This window comes from Lissotriton vulgaris, chromosome 5 (assembly GCF_964263255.1).
Source record: "Lissotriton vulgaris chromosome 5, aLisVul1.2, whole genome shotgun sequence".
NCBI lineage: Eukaryota > Metazoa > Chordata > Amphibia > Caudata > Salamandridae > Lissotriton > Lissotriton vulgaris.
The window spans coordinates 168,197,778-168,220,232 of record NC_141693.1 but is presented as its reverse complement, the minus strand read 5'-3'; the positions used below and the strand labels follow the sequence as shown (position 1 = coordinate 168,220,232).

At 43.9% G+C, this 22,455-nt stretch overlaps 1 protein-coding gene across 1 annotated transcript in view; it reads left to right on the top strand.

The window, feature by feature from the left end:
• PAPPA (pappalysin 1) overlaps positions 1-22,455 on the top strand; it is an 870,469-nt gene that overhangs the window by 438,609 nt on the left and 409,405 nt on the right. Inside the window, exon 7 of the mRNA XM_086921096.1 lies at positions 10,671-11,178. Coding sequence (XP_086777222.1) covers positions 10,671-11,178 — 508 coding nt within the window. The remainder of the gene's footprint in view (positions 1-10,670; positions 11,179-22,455) is intronic.

The window sequence follows — 22,455 nt, the reverse complement described above, 5'->3', positions numbered from 1 at the left end:
TGCCAATGTCTCTAGTTAACAATTTGCAAAGTACGCTCTAAGACAGAAATACTCATAGAATGGCCCCAGGGCCGCATGTGGAACCTCCTGGACTTTACATGCTGCCCCTTGGTCCAGAGCAGCACTGGGCTAATGTTTATGTGACTCAGTGCTAACATAAAAAATATGTTAAATAAACCGGCAACCTTTTCTTTAAAGATTAATTGAAATTAAGGAAAGGAAGTAGCTTTAGGAACACCATCATTTATACAACATATAGTTTATTAAATCAAACACTGGAGAAGGCTTTGTACAACACACATTTTGAAGTCATGTATTTCGAGGTCTTTATGTGCTAGTGAAGAAAAACAAGAGAAAGTGAAATAAAATAATTACCTAGGATCACACAGTTTAATTAAGCAGAGACGCTGGGATGATTCCTAAGATTTTGGTTTCACATTGTAGAATTCAGACACTAGATGTATCCGCCTAGCTTACCTTACTCCCACCTTACCACAAATCCCTCCACGAACCCTGACCGCCACCTTGATGGAATCAGTGCGGCCCTTGGACACATCATAGACCAAATTAGTGGCCCACTGAGAAAACGTTTGTGAGTACCCATGCTCCAAGACTATTATTCCAGGTTCTCAGCATCTGCGCCTGCGGCTCCAATGCCACAAGCACCATGGTCGGTGCAGTTGCTGCAAACTCCTACACAGCCACTGCAACCATCACGATTGCTTGAGGCACCCATTGTCACTCTACTAGAGTTGGCGGATACCTTGCCTGACGATGCTCCATCTATTGACGAAGACAGGGAAGAGAGCGAAATATGAGACAATACCTCAGTTCCCAATGAGTGGAACGACTATCTCATCCCCACTCCATCCCCAGGATTTGCTGCACCAGTACACTTTCCGCCAGAGGACATTAGCGGCTTCCATAATTTGATAAAGAGGGCAGCCAAAGGATTTGAACTTCCACTGCTCACCAAACAATCAGACTATTTCCTCTGTGATTATAAAGAACCTACCAAGAAGTCGATGTGGGTATCCTGATTACTGATTTTTTTGGCAAGAAATTCTTAAAGCCATGAAGAACATGGCTAAGGTTTCAGCAGTCATCCTAAGATTGGACAAAAAATACAAAGACCCAGATGACTCTGCAACTGATTGGGGAGCCGAAACCAGACTCAGTGGTATCCCAAGTGACGCAACATCGCTCTAAGAACCCATCCATACAAATTTCCTCCCCTCCAGACAGGGATAGTCAACAGCTTGACAATATCGGTAAGAGATTCTCCTCCATGAGCGTATCTTAGGCCGTTATGACTGCCAAATCTGGAATGATATGACCACTTACATTGACTAGCTACCAGAAAATGCCAAACTGGAAGCTCGAAAATTTCTACAGGAGCTGAAAGAATATCAGTGGAGATAATCAACGGTGCCATTGATGTCTCTTCGACTGGGTACCGGATGTTCTCCATAGACAAGGAGGGTTGCAATCCACTACCTTTTGCCCAGAGATCCAATGTAAGATACTCGACATGCCCTTTGACAATGAATCCTTATTTGGGACACACGTGAATGATGCACTGCAGTCCATCAAGACTGACATGGATACAGCAAAGTCTCTGAGAACTCTCCAATATAGGAAGCAGCCCTTTCGAGGAGTTAGAGGCAGAGGAGCTTATAACTTTAGAGGTGGTTACCAACCATACAGGCAACAATATCAGTACGGTCAGACACAGTACTGTCCTCAGTATGTACAACAGCAACAATACAGACAACCACCAGTGGCTTCATATAAACACTAAGCTAAAGGAAACTTATCTGACTGCGGAAGAGATTCTAATAGAAAAGAGTGACCACAATTTAGTGCTGAACACCCTACACTCTTCACCAACCCATATTGGAGGTTGAACTTCAAACCATCTTCATCAGTGGTCCAAGATAACATCCGACAAGTGGGTGCTCAATTTGATTTCTCGAAGATACACTCTTGAGTTTCTCCAAAAACTTCCACACATCCCACCAACAGGACCACCCTCCCTTCACTTAAAACATCTCCTGAGCCAGAGTTCTATCATGCTGTAAAAGGGAGCAATATAAGTTGTTCCAAAACTTCAGAAAGGATTGGGATTCTACTCATGTTTCTTTCTGATCAGAAAAACCACAAGAGATTGACATCCTATTCTCGACCTACAAAAGTTAAATACATTTCTAATGAAGCAATCTTTTCGCATGACGATGCTTCAGGATATATTACACCTCTTCAACAGAGGAGATCATATGAGGACCCTAGACCTCAAAAACGCTTACTGCCACATCCTGATACACCGAAAACATAGCAAATTCCTGTGCTTCAGTGTAGCCAGCACTCAATAGCAATTCAAGGGAGTTCCATTTGGGCTAAATCAGCATTTCACCAAGATGCTGGCCCCAGTAGCAGGCCATCTAAGACCGAAGGGAATCCAAATCTTTCCATACTTGGATGATTGGGTCATAGAAACTTCCACACATAAATAAGCAGCAGCAGCCACTTCCACATGTCTTGCATTGTTAAAACACTCAATTCAACCCCACAACAACGTTGACATTCTTGGGAGCATTCCTAACACTGTGCAAAACAAAGTCTTTCCCCCCTAAGACAGGCAAGTAAAGATTTGACAACAAGCACACAGAAAGTCTGTTTCAGTCTGGATCTACATATTGTTCATGGGAATGCTTTCTTCCTGGATCTATCTTGTTCCCAGTTGCCAACTACAAATGCGTCCACTTCAAGAGGAACTGAACAAGAATTGGCTCCAGGCGTAGAGGTCCTTCGGCGACCTCATTCAAATAACTTCAACAGTGAAACTATCCATGACTTGATGGACAGGAACTTCAAATCTGTTCAGCAGTCTATCATATATAACACAAATTCCAGACTATATCATTACAATGGATTCCTCCTTGGAAGGTTGGTGTGCCCACCTCCAATACTTACAAATAAGTGGTAAATGGTGCCTAGACAAAATAAAGTTGCACATCAATCAGCTGAAACTTAAGGCTATCCCCAAGATAGCATGGTCATCGGTGCTCATATGCACAGACAAAACCATCAGCATCTTTTATCTCAACAAGCAGGGGGAAACACGCTCACCAGCGCTATCTTGTCAGGTGAAAGTCATCTGGAACTGGGCTCTTCAACATCATACACTGCTCAAAGCAGAACATGTGCCAGGAGTTTCCAACATCTTTGCAGACTTGCTAAGCAGGACCAGTATACTTTACCATGACTGGCAGCACATTCTGGACAATCTCTTTCACCGGTGGCGCAAGCCGAACTTGGACCTATTTGCTACGAAGGAGAACAAGAAATGCCTATTCTTTGCAAGTTGGCATCCCCAAGCGGAACCATGGGGGAATGCATTTTCGATGAGATGGTCAGGAATCTATGCTTTTCCCCTGATCCCAATGGTCCAACGGGAGCTCAACAAACTAAAGTGAGAGCCTTGCCAACTTCTCCTCATAGCTCCCCAGTAGCCCAGACAGCTTTGATTCACGGAGCTCCTGCTATTCTCAGAACAACCTCATGTCAAGCTCAAACTGATACCAAGGTTGCTGACCATGAACTAGGTGCCAGGTTCATCTTCCCAACCCAACATCACTACATTTATCGGCCTGTATCCTGAGTTCAATGAGTTCTCCATGATAGACATTCTGTCAGACTGCAGGGAAATCCTTGTCAAGCAAGAGTGGGACCACGAACAGAACTTATAAACTCAAGTGGAAACACCTCTGCCTTTGGAGTGCGGACTCTAAGGTCCACCCTTTCACTTCACCACCGGAGCCAATCCTCCATTTCTACTCCACCTGCCAAGATCCAGCTTGAATCATTCTTCATCAGAGTGCATCTGGCAGCAATTTCAAGGTTTTGGTGATCCAGTAATGCACTACTCTAGTCGAATTGTATAAAATTCCTCAAGGGCCTATTCAGGACTTTTACTCCAGTAAGAATACCTCTGTCATCTTAGCACCTGAATGTGGTGCTGGGACAGCTCATGAAAACACAGTTAGAGCCTATTCACAAAGTAGAATTGAAGTACCTTACCGGAAACACTGAGAGCATAACAGAGGGCTCTTCTTGTGCTTGGAATCATACCTCCTACACCGTTTACTATGTGGGGGTATGAGTCCAACATGTTTGATACCAAACATGATTGGATTTGATACAGCCGTTTTATAGATGGTCATCATGTAATTACACAGTGCTCCTCTACATAGTATATGGCTGCTTCACTGACAACCCGGGAGAATGGACTCCGTAGGCTGCAGAGGTGTCCTGTTCATGCAGGGGCACCATCTCAATTAGAACCAAGCACCCTGCCTTCAGGATTGGAAAGGCCTGCTATAGGGGTGACTTATAGGTTTTAAATGCAGTGACCAAGATATAGGAAATATATATCTTTAGTAAGTGGTACAAGCTCCAACTTACACAGGCTGCAATGGCGAGCCTGTAGTTCCATTTTGCATGGCCTCTCATGTGAGACATAATGCATGCTTCATCCCCTGGGAGACCTCTGGGGTACCTGTGCCCTGGGTACATGTATACCATATACTAGGGACTGCTAAGGTACCCCAGTATCCAATCTGGAATGTACCTATGTACTCAACAGTACAATGTAATGAGAAAGCAAATAGACTAGGGTCCTGATTAGCAGGATCCCAGTCAGACTAGTCATAAACAGTATCACATCAACCAAAAAGTGGGAATAATCGTATAAGATCCTACTTTTTTACATGGGGGTATACCAGTAGCCAATTCTGCAGGTACAGAAGTACAAACCCTGTCAAATGTAGGCATGAAGCACAGTGACTGTGGTCTTGGTTAGCAAGATCCCAGTCAGACTATTCAAAAAAAACATACTGACACCAGCAAAAAGTGGGGGTAAGCATGAAAGCAGATCCTACTTTCCTACAGGTAGGGAGTGTCTGGTAGTGGCTTAATGAGGCATCAGGTGATTTTAAGGCCTTGGCATTCGGCGTGCTGGTTTTTAATTGCACCGCCCGCGAGCTGCCGAGCCGAGCTTTGGGCACTGGCACTTTTATTTTTCAAATTTAGCTCTGGGTAAGCATGCATATCCAGCGACGGCCCGAGTAGGGCGTGCCACCGGGCGGTGACGTGGAGCTGGGGAGGGGCAGGGTGGTTTTTTTTTTTGAAAATGCGGGAAACGGACGATTTCAGGTAAGTAACGAAATAAATAAATAAAACGAATTTGGCGATGCAGCGCACGCAACTAAATTCGTTTTATTTATTTTTTTCGTTACCTGCAATCGTCTGTTTCCCGCATTTTACACCCCCTCACCCTGCCCCTCTCCTGCCCCATGTCACCGCCCGGTGGCATGCCCTACACGGGTCGTTGCTGTGCATATCGTAGAATATAATACTGTTAGACTTACACGTAGACGTGCTAGAACTCCAATGTACGCGTACCAGTGATATCACATGTAGATGCTTGGTTACCAAGATACAAAAGACAAGTTGACATTTCATGAGATATGCTGTTTGTCACCAGAAATGTATGTCCACTCTTCAAACAATGAAAAACCATAAAAGTACAACACAGAAAAAAACATGCAGGTATCAACTCACATTGCCATCATAAAACACTACATTTAGGTATACATATATACAAGAGTGCTTTTGTCATGAAGTTTAGTTACACTAGCTGTAATAGATTTAAGCATGTGCACCCTCAAGTTGCCAGAAAACACCTCAGATCTAAAAATGTTGAACACCTGACATTTGCCTTGAAAGCCTCACACTGGTTTCCATTAGTGGCCACTTTTAAATTCAAATGTTCTGGGACCGACTGTCAACCAACCAATTCAGCACACTCCAGACGTCCCACCAATGTGTTCCTGATCCAAGAAAATTTAAAAATGGCTTTCCCATGCCATATGATGGGGTCTTGCCCTTATTAACAAATTAGTATTTTTATATTAGTAGTAGTATATTTATATTTTAATAACTGATTTGGACAAGAAATCAATCTGATTCTTTTGGTTGCTTTGTTGAATAATGCCCTTCACCTGAAGCCGTGTTTAAATCACATACTTTCCTTGCGAATTGTTTCAAAAGTTGTGAAAAATTTATAAAATGAAGCTCAGTTGCACTTTCGTGTTCAAATGTGGTGTGCCATCACCTTGTGACTTTTTCAAAATGAGCACGCGCCTCGCAATAAATTTAAAAACTGCGAGCAGAAAACGCCTTCCGGCAAGGTATTTTCTGTGAGAAACAGTCTTCTTCCAGTACCTGGCAAGACTTTTTAAAACAAGGTGTGCCTTTACTTTGAAAAAGTCATACGAACTTACCTAATGAAAACAATTTGAGACATTTAAAAAAAATTCTGGTGTAATTACAAATTCACACGGGCCTAATTCCGTGGCTGTATAAAATGAGGACGATGTATCAGTCTGAAAATAAGTATGCTCTAACAAAGGGGGCAGCAGCTAAATTTTTATTGTTTGGAGAAAGTTTGACGATGTTTTAAAGTAGGACAATGGTTACTGCAAAGTTCAAGATTCTGAAAGAGAAGCATCTAAGAAGAGCGAGGTACATTTTCAAGTAATACACTTGGCTATTGTTTAAAGTATACAAAAATGAGACAGGGAAGAGATGAAATTTCTTTTGTATCTCAACTATTGCTGAATTATTATTGTATGGCTATTCTTGAAATTATTATTTTCTCAATGATTTAACTTTGTTTAGAATCCAATAATAAAAAAGAACCACTGAGATAAGAACTGTTTAGGAAATCCCTCTGTAGTCTACCATGCTTGTTTCTCTAGTCTACATTATATGTTTCTCCCAACAGTCGGCAAATACTCAGTAGGTGCTCGATTTTTAGTGTAATCCTTAGTAGTAAAGCCTGGCCTCTATTACTAATGGAGTGCACACATATCCCCCCCCCCACACACACACTCGCAGCCAAGGGGACTACAACCCCCTTTGGGCCAGGCTTTCAGGTGACTGAAAGACCCGGGAGGGTTTGGGCAGGTCCTGCCCAAGAAAATGTTGAAGAACTGGGTACAAATTCTTCATTTTACAACATTTGCTAAATAAATCCACTTCTCACTGGCAGATCTATAGGGGTACTCATGAAATATTCAAATACATTGTAGGCGAGACAAGTGTAGGCCTCTCCTGGGTTGTGAGGGCTAAGCTTCAGCGACAAAACTTCATAAAATGGTCGGAATAGAGGCATTTTATTCTCCTTTTCCTATCATCATCGGGTTATGCAATTTCACAATGAATATATCATTGTTCTTCACTTCTGCTCTCCACCTGTTATTGTGCTATCTTATCTGTCACATTCAATTACCTATAAGCTACCTGGATGGAGCAGAGCTGGAAAGTAAAACCGTACACAAATCTCAAACTTACTGTCAATAGACAGAAGAGCTATCCCTCAGGTTAATCAAATCTCAGAGACTGAGACACAAAATTGCCTCTCTGTTTAGAGAGGCTGTACCTGTCCTAGAACTAGAGATATCCTTAACATTGTACCATTGATACAGGTTTTCGCTCTGGAAAGCAGAATCGATGATAATATAACAAAAACATTAGCAAACAGATGCCACCACGTGGGATATGAAATGCCAGCCATAGCAGTAAGTACACTCTGCAACAAGAAATTAGCATGAGTTGATCCCCCCAAATATCCGTTTTTTGTTTATTTTGGGAATGTAGTACATTTATCGCCAAACATCAGCATCAAATATCTTTACAAAACACACACAACATTCTCATATGCGGATTACGGCTTGAGTAAGTGGACTAATTTTTACCAAACAATTCATATTTTAAAAATAATATACAAATACCTGTTTTTTAATTTAAACCCTTCCCTGCGGCGCAAATTTCACTGTGGTGAGGGGATTTGAGTAGTGGGTGTAACCCTTGCGTGCTCAGGACGGCCCCTGGCCGTCCTACATCACGCTGGGCGTGAGTGCAGGACGGCGGTGAACTGTCCGAACTCTGCCCACTAATTAATTCTCCAGCGCAGATGTGGAATTTGCGCTGCGCTGGGGAACCAGCGGCTTTCGGACGGCCCCCGGCCGTCCTGAGCACTCGCCCAGTGTGACGTAGGACAGCCAGGGGCCGTCCTGAGCACACAAGTGCGTAAGTGCATTTATCCGTTTGGTCACTAAATATCGGCTTGTCATTTTCATCAAATACTCACATGTACTACAAGCCTTGAAGCTGCCTCACATGCCAATGTATTCTACCACATCCACTGGATGTCCACTATCTGCTTGACATAGCTGTCACTATACCTTGGGGGGCCACACTAATGCCAATAATGCACACCCCTGCATAAAAAATGTAGAATAAAATGCATTTGCATGTACACACATAAACAGCAAGCCCGCTCCATTACTTATCTGATCAGGGTCAGGTTCCCATCTGTGGAAGGGGGAGTAGACTTGTAATGTGGTGCCAAGCCTCACCCAGAGTGACCTCCTGCCACACTCGTGCTAACACTGTAACTGACCCCATGGGCCTGAAAAGCCTGGACAATCATATTGTGCATAGTTAACATATTTATTGGTCATGTTTACTGGGCCGTACACCAGTAGTTCTTAACCTGTGATCCACAGACCTCTGGGGTCCAAGAATCATACTCAAGTGGACCGTGACTGTTGGGAAAGTTGAATAATGCTAGCCAATTGTCAAAGTGTATGTATATTAGAAAAATAAAAATAAAAACATCTAAAATTATTTATGAGGGGGGTTGTTTTGCACTTGCACTACACAACGTGGTGCATGCACGATGCAAACCAAAAATGCGATTTGTGAAGCCATGCAAGCCCACCTTCCGTAGCCCTGAGTGGCTTCATAAATCCAGACTAACGCAACACAGGGCAGATCGCTGCATTGCGTTAGTCTGCTCCAGGGAATCGTTCCATAGATTTTGACGCATTCCCAGATTTATCAAAAGTGGTAGACCTGGGAATATACCAAAATGCTACGCCTTCCCAGGGGAAGCATAACGAAGAGAAATATCCTTTTTTCTCCTCTTTACTTCCTCTTTCTAAGTGTGATGCATTCTGCAGCAGCACACATAGAAAGAAGAAAATGCCTGAGGAGATTGTTTTTGTGTAGGAAGATGCACGAAAACAATCCTCCTTACAATGCAGGCACCCTTGCACGATGGTGCCTGCATTTGTGCTAGGCAGCCAAAAAGTCCCCAGCGAAGGAGATAAAGGCAGGAATGCAGTGTATTCTATGAAATACGGCACATTCCTACCCTTTCCCTGTCACGCGGTGTATCGCAAAAAGGTGACTTGCTGCGCTGCGTGACCTCCAAATATACATGCCCCTAAATTGAGATCCGTTGCTTGATTTGTGGGAGCACCGCAAGTTCAGCAAACAGGATAAGTATGGAAGATGGCTTGCCTCAACTGAAGCGCCAACAAAAAGACAGCATGCATTAGAAGCAAAAAAGAAATAGTGATTTATTAGAGTTTAGCATATTGCTTTATCATTTATAACTTAAAAAACAATTTATGAAATCTTCAACTTTCTCATTAAAAGGAAATGTTTGGTTTTTGTATGTTTGTGAATTAAATAAATACTTTCAACAATTGTATATTTGTTTGGTGTATGTTTTAGCTGTATTTTGTTTATTATTTTGAGGTTCAAATAATAGAAATTGCTCAGTGGGGTTCCCAGATTACAGTAAAGATTCAATGGAGGGGTTCACAGGAGTCAAAAGGTTAAGAACCTCTAAGAAACTCTAAGTTAGAGGCACAGAAGAGTATGGGAGAAGCTGGTTTATAATAATTACATATTTATGTTAACTTTACACTGGAAAGAATGACACTTTAGGCAATGGAGGTTATCAAATCGAAACCATGTCACAATCATTACTTTTTAGACAATTTATCATTTTAGGTGTGGGGAGATTAAGCGATTTGCCAAGATTTTTTGTCACGTACAAGAGCTGGGAGTGGAACCCAAGTCCCCAGGTTCCATAGCCAGCAGCTTAGTCACTAGCCACATCTATTTCCATGTGCCAACATACGGGAGAATTGGGAAGCTGACCTTTTGGGCAGGGGAGCAAAGTGAGAGCCAAGTAGCTGCTCCCAGATGTATGTCAGAGCCCTAAGTGCTCCTGATTCACTGAAATGCTTGAACTGCATCTGTGATGGAAGAAACGGCCCACCGAGTGCACAGTTGTTTTTTGCCTCTAACCCCCAACGAACAAGCAACCACTGAACAATGGTTACATCCATGGAGAGTTCATCACTGGCAACATAAAGTTTGTAAACACTGACAATTATTGCCTAAATGGCGACAACCGGAAAATAAGTATAAGTGGCAGATCACTGCAGGGAACAATATTCAGATTTGCACATAAAGCACTACGGAAAAAATCAGGCTTTTGAATCAGACTGATTGGCCGCTGAAGGCAACAGGTTAATGAAACCGTGACCGCTATACTGAAGACAACATTAGGCTTTTGAAATTGGTAACTGATGTACTGTAGGCAACACCAAGCTAGTGTGACTCACAGTTGATGTACTGGAGACATCATCAGGAAAGATAAAATGTTGGATCGTGTCCTGCAGACATCAGATTGGGGAAATTGATGCGTGACCTGCTTAATTAATTCTGGTCTTCATTTCCTGCAGGTCATCCAGATGTTGAACAGCCATGCAAGTCAAGTGTACGTACCTGGAGCCCAAACAATGCTGTGGTCGAACGGAAGGTGCCACCCATCTGCCCAGAGCCCCAAGGTTGCCACCTGGAGCTGGAGTTTCAATACCCATTAATTCCAGAGTACCTCACTATCTGGGTGACCCTTATTACTGCAGATCTGGACTCCACGGGGGCCGTGAATGATATCCGGCTGGTGACAGTAAGCGGGAAGCACATCTCTCTAGGCCCCCAGGATGTCTTCTGTGACATCCCACTCACCATCAAGATAGACTTGAAGAGCATCACGGAGGAGGTGAGCAGTGTTCAGATATACACCTTGGACGAGTCCCTCGAGATTGACGCTGCAATGCTCATATCTGTTCCCGACAGCCCCCTGTGTGCCAGCTGCCACCCTGTCAGCTACCGCATTGTCCGAGACCCGCCATTCAGCGCTGGAGAAGCGGCTAGCTTCTCAGACCTCAACAGACGATTCACAGACACGTGAGTACAACACATCATCAAATTCCTTAAGAGTGAATGCCAGTCTACCAAGCAAAAGACAACAAGCATTTGTAATGCAATAGGTCTCGCATTTGTTAAAGTTAGAGCTGTTGGCGTTGAAAATAACAATGTTTTTAAATTTAGTTTTTTTATTTGCAGTGGAGTTATCATATTTGCACAGCAATATTGCCTATGGTATAAAAAAGCAAAAGTAAAAAACATTGTCATTTTCAACGGCAACAGCACTAGCTTTAACAAATGCAAGACATATTGCATTGGTAATGCAATTAGTCTCGCATTTGTTGGAGTTGGAGTTGGAGGTATTGGCATTATAAATGCCAATGTTTTTTTACCTAGCCATGTTGCAGGGTGCAGTAACATATGTGGCCAAAACCTCTTTTCGCCACTTATACTACTACACCTTGAAAAGCTGGAGTTATTGGCATTATAAATGTTTTTTACCTAGCCATGTTGCCGGGTGCAGTACCATATGTTGCTAAAGAGGTCCCAAGGACCTCTATTGGTCACATAAGGTACTGTACCCTACAGAAGATGTGGTAAATCCACCCTACCCATAATGCATTGCATGCAAGACAGTACCACAAGTACATTCAAATAGCTATGTCCATATATACAATTAGTAGCTTTGAAATGTGACAAAATAATTTTTATATTAATTCCAGATTAGGTTGTACTCTGTGTGGAGCTGATGAAGGGAATTTTATAGAAGGTATTGTATACATGGGAGATGTGCTAGTGACTAAAGTAACCACGGCCAGTCTTGATTAGCACCAAGCGTGTGTCCTGCATGAAGCCCTTTAAGGAAATAGTACTCTGAGGCTGTAACTAAAACCTAGGGAGTAAAATCAAATGTAACAGCGGGTGTCCTCATGGGAGGTAACAAGAAGAGACAAGGCGGTACGAATGAGGGACTACTAACCTTATTGGCTTATGAAAAGCCACTATTTACAAACAACAGGGACAGGAGGCAATTAAAAATATGGATGGAAGTTGGGCGGAGCGTTATACCCATATCCTGAATACAGCAAGTAGAAATGCTGCCTAGGTGAGACCTCAAAAAGCATTGCATCACTTCTGAAGCACAGAGTGCGGACAGCGGAACTCAGGGCTTTATGTGGGATGAAAAAAATTGGGTGATCTCATGTGATGACATAGGGGCGTGGCCAATATAATTAAGTGTGTGGCTTAGAAACACATAAGCTAAAAATCTGTGCTTAGCATAGTGTGCAAACCCACTCATATTTTGCTGCTTCTGTCCTTGTATCCAGATATATAATACAAGTAACTTTGCACATACAACAAGACAGGACTGTTGGCTTTGTCAATTGTTGTTAGTTGTGTAAGATAAATGAACAACAACTATGGCTGTGTTGTATATAACATTATAAACGCTTCAGTTCTGACATGATGAGACGGTGAAAGAACAATAAGGAGACTCTTTGAAGTTACAACAAAATAAATATTAACTCTGCAGCAGTGCCACCCTGTACTGTACAGGGTGGCACTGCTGCAGAGTTAAGATTTATTTTTCATCCTGAGGGTGAGGGCAAAAAGGAAGAGCCCAGTAGGGACCAGTCTCAGCACCTGCTTTTTTGAACTGCCGGGTTTCAGCGCCAGCAGGACCCAGCCCACTTAAAGCCTTGGCCGGCTTACTCTGCAAAGAAAGAAAGGGACTAAAAAGGTGAGGTTGTGATGTATGGTGCCAAGCCATTTTTTCAATCCTGGTCTTTCATTTCTCAAACTAATGCATTCTTAGAATGTAATCTCAGTTAAAAACATATCAACAATAGAATCAAAGTACATGCTTAGAGTGCTTTCTCAAATGTAAAACCCGGGGCTAAAATGTAATGCTCGTGGATGAACAAAAAATGGCTTTTATTCAATGAATGCTGCAGGTAGAAAAGATAACCTTTATATGTCTATTTGGTACTAGTCTTGTTATTTATTTTAGTTACGTTAGTGCTTCTTGAAATTCATTCTGTGGTAGTAACTAATGGTTAAATGATTCCAAGCTAGTGGCGCATTGGCCAGCATTTAGGCTTTGAATTACAAGTAGCTAAGTGACTCTTACATTACATTGAGTAGACATGGGGCAAATACACCACCAACAGCCAATTGTGTGTCTTTGTAGAAACGGATCTTGATGAAAAACAATTTTTTTCATACCCATTCTCGGACATTCATTTATTCACGTTCATCTTTACAACTATATTTTATTACAATTATCGTTAGCCTTGCGTTGTTTCATTTTCTGTAAATGGTATTTTGTAAGGTTGAAATAAATCAGAATCACATACTCCATAAAAAAGCAGCTTTTTTATTTCAGGCTAAAATTTCTTAGAAACAAAGAATACATTTCTTGAAAATATGAAAATATGCTTTCCAGCAAATATAATGCAGCACAAAATACGTCGAGTACAACTTGAGAACAAAGTAACTATTGACAGAAAGAGATTGAAGCAGGAAAAAATTAAATGTTGATCTGTTCTCTACTCCGTGCCCCCAAAGGCTTAATAAGCGTTATATACAAATGTTAAAATATAATAGGAGATTCTAATTAGTGAACTGTAAACTGCCTATACATCATTGTAGCAGAGCGAGTAATCTACTTGTCTGGGATGCACGTCCTTTCTAGTGCACCTGAATCAGACAATTTAAAGTCCAAAGCAGAGTTTTCCTTGTCAAATGTAATGAAAGGCAATCGATTTCTGACGTTTATGGTGCACACCCTTCGGGAAATCTCTAACCTTTACCTGCCAAATCCTTCTCTGTAATTACTTTGGAAGTTCTCCCCTGGTAGGTTTGAGCTTGATGTTGAGCTATTTTTAAATCTTGTAAAGAATTTCATCCCTGCACTAATTCTTTACTGCATGAGGTAAGGAAATATGTTATTTTCCAACAGGAATGCATGCTGCACTAATCTTGTTTGTTCACGTATAGTAGGTTACCAATTAAAGTAAAGTCCCTAGGTTCCTATTCCTTCTTATGTAGGTACTGATTCCATCTTAGTTCATGGTGGCCGCCATCTTCCTTAACTTAGACAATGGAAGTCGCCATATTCCCTGATTTATGAAGAATCATTGTCATGTCTGCCTTTAAATGCAGATGTTGCCAGAGCTTATCTTTCTAGGAACTGTAATAGCATCAAGTGCTACGATTAAATTCCATAGATACAACATCTAATGAGACATTTGTCTGGGTCAAATGTCTACTCCTTACCATATCAAGGTAAAATAAGAACAGATACCAACATATCAATAAAAAACGTAGTCTGATTTGACATCCTTATGCCTTATATGTTCATAAGGAAACATCTGGGATGCATACCTTGATGCACTTAATCTATGTCAGACATTCCTAAACTTGTGTCAGACATTCCAATTTCTGATCAAAGTTAGTATATAAGGACTGCCATTTAACCACTTGTCAGGAGAGGTCCTTCGGCCAGATTATCGCCAGAGATTCTGCGAGAGACCGTCTGGCCTGCTGAAAGCACACTTCACACTTCGCAGATGATACATCTCCCCTGAAGTCTGAAGCTGATAAAGCTAGTTCTGGAGGAAGACCAAATAGCTGCTTCTGCAGTGGGTATTTGCCCTTCGTGGGGAACACTGTCTTAACACCTCCTCTGATATAGACTGCATTAGCTGGTCTGCTCCCTATAAAACTGTAGATTGCATGTTGCTCTTCTTTTCTTGCTCTCATAGTAAAGCGAATAGAAGTAGGCTCTAGATAACATTTTAAATGACATTTTAATAATGCTGGAAATGTTCATTCTATTTTCATTATTTATAACGTGTCTTGTTGCTGTGTTTATAACATTCTGTGTAATTGTTTTAGATGTACTGAGAAACAGATTGTTCCTGTAGTAATAAATACCATTTAGCTTAAAAGTGTTCATTCTTCTAAGTACAGTGTGTAATACTTTAAATAAGGTTGTTGCTGTTTTCCACGGTATCCTTAGTAACCTCAAAAGCAGCACTTATATCATTTACACATTGAATAGTGTTGTTCAGGGCTACAATAATTTAATCGCTGGTTCATTAAACTAAGTTCACCTGTATCACCCCTGGTTGGGAAAGCACACTTTGCAGAGTTACGCCAAATTTGTAATTTATGCAACACAATGAGGTACAGAAATGTTCCAGATGGGAATCCTGATCATCTTTAGAGTAGCCATTTCTATCTACTGTAATCTACCAAACATACATAGATAACCGTAAAATATTTCGTAGACCACTGTGAAATATGGGGTTTATGATCATGAAAGTTTCCAAACCACTGTGAAGACCTTCATCATTGTCAGTGACACAAGAATTAGGCGGCAATGGTAGAGCTTATTATGCCGTGGTATTACCTTAAGAATGCACCAATAAAAAGCAAACTGTGAGGCATTAAATAGTACATTCTTTTGTAATATTATTTATATGCATTTGAGCTGCATATATCTACAATTTATGGGGTAAATTATGTGGCAAGGAAATCCATAATTGTGTGGAACTTTCACAGCAACAGAGTAACATATTTCCCTCCCCTGACGATTGCATATTGTAGCAGTAATTGTTGTTTGAACCATGAAGAGAACAGCTTCTAGAATCTATCAGACCAGACTCTTTTTTTAGAAAAAGCAAAGGGTTATTTAACAAAAAAAATCTCCATTTATAACTATATAATTTAACTAGCAGCCCGTCCCGACCTTGTCCGGGAGCTATCAGGCTTCCCCGACCCCCGCCCGCCCCGACATTGTGCAGCAGCCCGGCCACCCGCCCGCCCCGTCCCCCGCCTGCCCCGACCCCCGCCTGCCCGAAGCCTTACCTCAGCCGCCACTCCTCCCCCGTGCTCCTCATTTCACCGCACATTGTGCAGCAGCCCGGCCCCCCGCCCGCCCCGACATTGCCAAGCAGCCTGTGCCCCCGCCCCGTCCCCCGCCTGCCCCGACCCCCGCCTGCCCCGACCCCCGCCTGCCCGGAGCCTTACCTCAGCCGCCGCTCCTCCCCCGTGCTCCTCATTTCACCGCTCCGCCGTTCCTCCCCGCTTACCGCTCCTCCCACCTATCCGCCGGTCCTCACCGCCATTCCGGCGTTCGTCACCGCTCCTCCCCCACGCCATGTCCGCCGCTCCTCCTCGCGTTCCTGTACGCCGCTCCTCCCCGCGCTCCTGACCTCAGCACGCAGGTCGCGGCCGGCGCTACTTCGAAGGGACTACTTTTTTTATGTTAATTTTTTAAATAACGCATATTTTTATACTTTATATAGGCTATGTCCATCTGCACACCCTGACGAATACAATGATGTATCGGGTGTGTGGATTGGTGCTGTGGTTCCTGAGTTTACCCGCCTCAAAGGTGCAAAGTTCTTCTTTTGTAATAGTAGTATAGATTTTGACATTTTTAAACTTGATAGCAGTGTCTGTGCATTAGTTGTACCTCATTACTACCAGTTTAACACCCAAATATAGCAATAAGTTATAGAAAGGTGACCAGTTAATCTTTGCGAAGTTCTTTGCGAAGGTCTTTCCACCGCGCAGCAACATGTCGCTGTGTTTTTTCTAACTTTTCAACTGGGCTAGAAACTTTTTTGTTAAACTCTGCAGGAAATGAGGCAGTTGATGGATGGATTATGTGGAAAATGCGGAAAATTTACAATTATGCGAAACCACTTCCTCACTGGCACCACTCACTTACTCTATTGGCTCCACCCTGCACTCATACAGGAACACCGCTCACCCTGCACTCATACAGGAACACCACTCACTCTGCACTCATACATGAACACCACTCACTCTGCACTCACACATGAACACCACTCACCCTACACTCATACCGGAACACTGCTCACCCTGCACTCATATAGAAACACCACTCACCCTACACTCATACAGGAACACTGCGCAACCTACACTCATACAGGAACACTACTCACACTGGAACACCACTCACCCTGCACTCATACAGGAACACCACTCACTCTGCACTCACACAGGAACACCACTCACCCTACACTCATATAGGAACACCACTCACCCTACACTCATACAGGAACACTGCGCAACCTACACTCATACAGGAACACTACTCACACTGGAACACCACTCACCCTGCACTCATACAGGCACACCACTCACCCTGCACTCATACAGGCACACCGCTCACCCTGCACTCATACAGGCACACAGCTCACCCTGCAGTCATACAGGCACACAGCTCACCCTGCACTCCTACAGGAACACCGCTCATCCTGCAGTCATACAGGAACACTGCTCACCCTGCACTCATACAGGCACATTTGCTTACCCTGCACTCATACAGGAACACTGCACAACCTACACTCCTACAGGAACACCACTCACCCTGCACTCACACTGGAACACCACTCCCCCTGCACTTGTACAGGCGCAATAAAACCAAGCACTTATGTCCATGGAAAAAGCTAAATATCAGAAATAATGTCCTTTAAAACAAAAATAAGCGTTGGAAAGACTTTTAAGCCACTTTCTAAGATTGGACTATTTCTGCCTTTTCCGTTTTCATATTGCTTTTCAAAAAATGTTTTGTCTAAACAGAAGCGTTCAGGTCTTACAAACAATATGCTGCTAAGGCCGCTTGTGGGGAGCAGGACACCACGTTAGGATGACAACACTCTGAAAGATGAAAACTGACCCCAGAATTCCCATTGCTTTTAGGTGACCTCTAGACGCCATAACGCACTAAAGAAAACAACCTGTTGAAAATAAAATGTAAACGTTTGTACAAAAACGCGGTCATGGAGATCAGATGCAGTCAGTGCATGTGCATAACAAAGGGGGTTCTAATCAATTTAAATTTGCTAGTGTCCTAAACAATTTCAAAGCAGGCCGCCCTCTACAACAAGTCTAAGTTGCATTGGCGTAATGAAATGCGAATACAGAGCAGGACACTGCCCAGATTAACAGAGGGGCTCCTTCATATATTGTTTCCAGTTATGGGCTGTCAGAGAGCAACTACACCGACACACACTGGCAGGCACTGACCACGTTAAGTAGGGGGCAGCACTGTTGGCGCGCTAGTGCTATTAATAAAATGTAGAGTGCACTGAAAAGAGATACCTCACTGATGCACAACATATTTAAAGAATAGATTTGAGTAATGTCAATTCTCCAGTATTAGGGGTGTCTTTCATAGATTCACATGCCTGAATCATTCCCCGTCGTCGGAGTGGGAGTCCCACGGTACATAAAAAAGCAATAAAATGCTATAAATATATAGTAATACCAATAGAAATGAACCAGGAAGTAAAACAGCCAATGGTACAGTAGGCAAAAACTTCCCATCTATGACTATCATAGTCATTTTGTATAGTCCAAACTACAGCCAATCAGGCGCCAGCACCCACCAGAATGTTCTCCCCAGAGGCTCAGGCTCTCAGATTTTCTACCGCACGTCGTGTGAAGGGAGTCTCCCTGAGCTCTGCTCAGTTTTTTCTAACTTCTACTTCATCTGTGTCTTCTCTTCAGGATGTCTTCAAAGAAATCTCTCTTCAGAGCCTGTGACTGCTGTGGTAAGCCTCGGCTTTTTGAGAAGGATCCACACAAAAAGTGTATTTATTGTCTCTACCCAGACCACCAGGCCTCTGATTGTAAAATCTGCAGAACCATGCCTCAGAAGACTCTCAGAGATAGAGAGGGTCGTTTACTGCTGTGGTTGAAGAGGCTAAAGGATTCTTCTAATACTGTTTCAGAAGTAGACAGTGTCACATCTGCTTCCACTTCAGCCTCCAGGAAGAGATCTGCGCCTGAGGGAATGTCATCTCCCAAGGCTAAACTGCCTAAAAAACAACCACCTGCTAAAGGTCTGGATCAGCCTTCCACTTCTCAGGCTGTCCCCACCTCCAGGGGCATGGAAGGCGCTTCTGCTTCCTCAAAAGGGAAAAAACTCAAGCTTCCCCTATCTTCTGACAGGATTTTACCACAGAATTCATCTCCGCCTCCTGTGAAGTCTTCTTCAGCTTCCTCGTCGACGAGAACGACGACTTCAGTGACATCTACGGTAACATTTTCGTCTCCTAAACCTAGTATGGTTATGTCCTCGTCTACGGCATCTCCAACGATGGTTTTTGTTTCTGTGAGGCCTATTTCGTCGACGTCCGTCGTCGACGCCTCGTCGTCGACGTCTTTAAAGACTTTACCGTCGACGAAAAAGACTCCGTCGACGAGCTCGTCGTCAGGCTCTACGCCGTCGACGAAAATACCACCGTCGACGAGGAGTGACTCGTCCACGAAGACGGTCCCGTCGACGAAGGGTGTCCCGTCGACGAAGGGTGTCCCGTCGACGAAGAGTGCCCCGTCGACGAAGAGTGTCCCGTCGACGAAGAGTGTCCCGTCGTCGACGAAGAGTGTCCCGTCGTCGACGAAGAGTGTCCCGTCGACGAAGAGTGTCCCGTCGACGAAGAGTGTCCCGTCGACGAAGAGTGTCCCGTCGACGACGAGTGTCCCGTCGACGACGAGTGTCCCGTCGACGACAGGTCTTCCGTCGACGACGAGTGTCCCGTCGACGACGACTATTTCGTTGCCGAAAAGTGTCCCGTCGACGAGAGGTGATCCGTCGACGACAAATCCATCGGAAGTTAACCCTCCGACAACGCCACAGTTATCCTCATGCACGGCACTACAGGTGTGGTCTCCGTCGACGGTGTTTTTAACACCACGCCAAGCAGCAGAACAGCTGCGCAACACTGTAATGAGGCTTTCACCCCTGCGTGTTTCACCTCACAAGGTGTCCTCTGAAGTCCCAGACCAACTACTGGATTCTGACAGTGACAATGAGATGGTCCAGAATACTTTTGGACAAGCCACTAGTCCATCGGAGTTACATATTAAACTTCAAGATGATGAATATGAGGATCCTCACACTCCTGCTGAGGTATCGATGCCTGTCACTACCCCTGTTGGTCAAGTGCCTTTGGATTTAATATCCAACTTACAATTTATGCTGGACGATTACTATCGGAGGTTTCCACCTTCGGAATCGGCAGGTTCTGGACAAGCAACTCCAATTTCGGAAACGCCTCCACCCGTGCTCCCATCGGTGTGCCCACCTTCACACCCACAACCTGCTCACGAAGAGGACCCGCAATCCTCGGAAGATGACGACCAACGGGAGGAAGGAGAAGTGGATGATTTATCGGAGTGGGAGGACTATCAGGTCCAATCTCCTTCTACATCTCCTCAGACTGCGTCGGCCTCCCCTCCTGTTGATGTAGCAAATTTTCACTTGCTGATGGAGCGTGCAACCGCACGTTTTCATATGAAGATGGAGCATACTCAACAAGAATGTTTCCTTTACGATTTTAAAGATCAGCCCAGACGACAAATTAAGACAATACCCATTGTGGAATTCATCTGGAAGGAAGGCGTTAAGGTGATGTCAACGCCGGCTTCCATTCCTCCAGTCTTGCCAAGAATTGATAAGAAATATAAAGCTCCAGACAAGACGCCTGCCTGTCTCATTGGACAAGCAAAACTTGACTCTGTAATTGTCCAGGCGGCTCAGAAAAGGGCCAGAAATCCGTCCTCTGCAGTTACGGCACCGCCGGATAGAGATGGCAGACGCCTAGACTCAATAGGAAAACGAGTTTCCACCATGGCGGCAACAACTGTCCGTGCTGCCAACGCATTAGCCATCTTAGGTCGTTACGACCGTCAAATGTGGTCTGACATCTCACCATTTATCGATCTACTCCCTGAGCCATCCAAGGCGGAAGCACTCCAGATTCTCCATGAAGGTCAAAGGACCTCTGAAGAGATAATTGATTCAGCTGTTGATGTGGCATCTACAGGTTTTCGCCAATTAGCAGGGGCTGCGGTTCTCCGTAGACAGGGGTGGTTACGTTCCACTGCCTTTAGACAGGAAGTGCAAAACCGAGTTCTAGACATGCCATTTGATGGCGAATACTTATTCGGCCCCGAGGTAGAGGAGGCCTTACAGACTATCAAGAAGGATACCGAAACGGCCAAATCCTTAGGCACTCTACAATTTCACAAGCCGCCCTTTCGAGGAGCGAGAGGACGAGGAACGTCCTTCAATAGAGGTGGATACCAGCAACAACATCAACAATCCTCATACCGTCAGGGTAATCAGCGCTACCAAAATCAGCGCTACCAGTCTTATGGGCAGAAAAAATCTCAATACACCCCAAACAGGGGTAGGGCTACATACCGCGGCAAGGACAAGCGACAATGATATTTTCCACCTGCCACCACCGTCTTTTCACCCTCTCAAAAGACTTGGCGGAAGAATCTCCAAATTTTACTCCAATTGGCAGTCGATAACAACGGACAAATGGGTCCTGGATATTGTCGCCAGGGGCCATGCCCTAGAATTCGAAAAATTTCCCCCAAATGTACCGCCAAAGGGCCCGCCTCCAGCTCACCTGAAGGAGCTGCTTACCCAAATCAAAATGATGATACAAAAAGGAGCAATCGAGAGCGTTCCTCAGAGGATGAGAGGACTAGGATTTTACTCCAGGTTCTTCCTGATCAGAAAGAAGAACGGGGAGTGGCGCCCGATCCTCGATCTTCGAGCATTAAACAAATACCTAAGGAAATTAACATTCCGGATGCTCTCTCTTCAAGAAATTTTGCATCTTTTATCACCGGGAGATTGCATGGTCACCCTAGACCTCCAGGATGCATATTTCCACATCCCCATCCTACCTCGCCACAGGAAATTCCTTCGCTTCAGGGTGGCTGGCAGGGACTACCAATTCAAAGTCCTTCCTTTTGGACTACGGTCAGCTCCAAGAGTTTTTACGAAGGTTTTAGCTCCAGTAGCTGCGCACCTCCGGCTGGAGGGAATACAAATTTTCCCATATCTGGACGATTGCCTTATAAAGGCCAATTCTCATGGCACCGTTCAACGTCACCTTCACCAGTGTCTCCACCTGTTTCAGTCTCTAGGCCTGACAATAAATTTCTCCAAATCCCAAATGCAATCGTCTCAAAGAATAGCATTCTTAGGAGCAATGTTGGACACTCACAAATGCAAAGCTTTCGTCTCCAAGGAGAGACAAATGAAAATAAGTCGGCTAGCACAAGATCTCATGCAAAGAAAGTCAGTTTCTGTCCGACTATACAAATCCTTTCTGGGGATGGCATCGGCTTGTATTCCATTACTTCCAAATTGCAGGCTTCAAATGAGGCCGCTCCAGGAGGAACTAGTCCTGCAGTGGCAACAGGTTTCAGGCACTTTCGAGGACCTCATTCAAATCACACCACTCATGA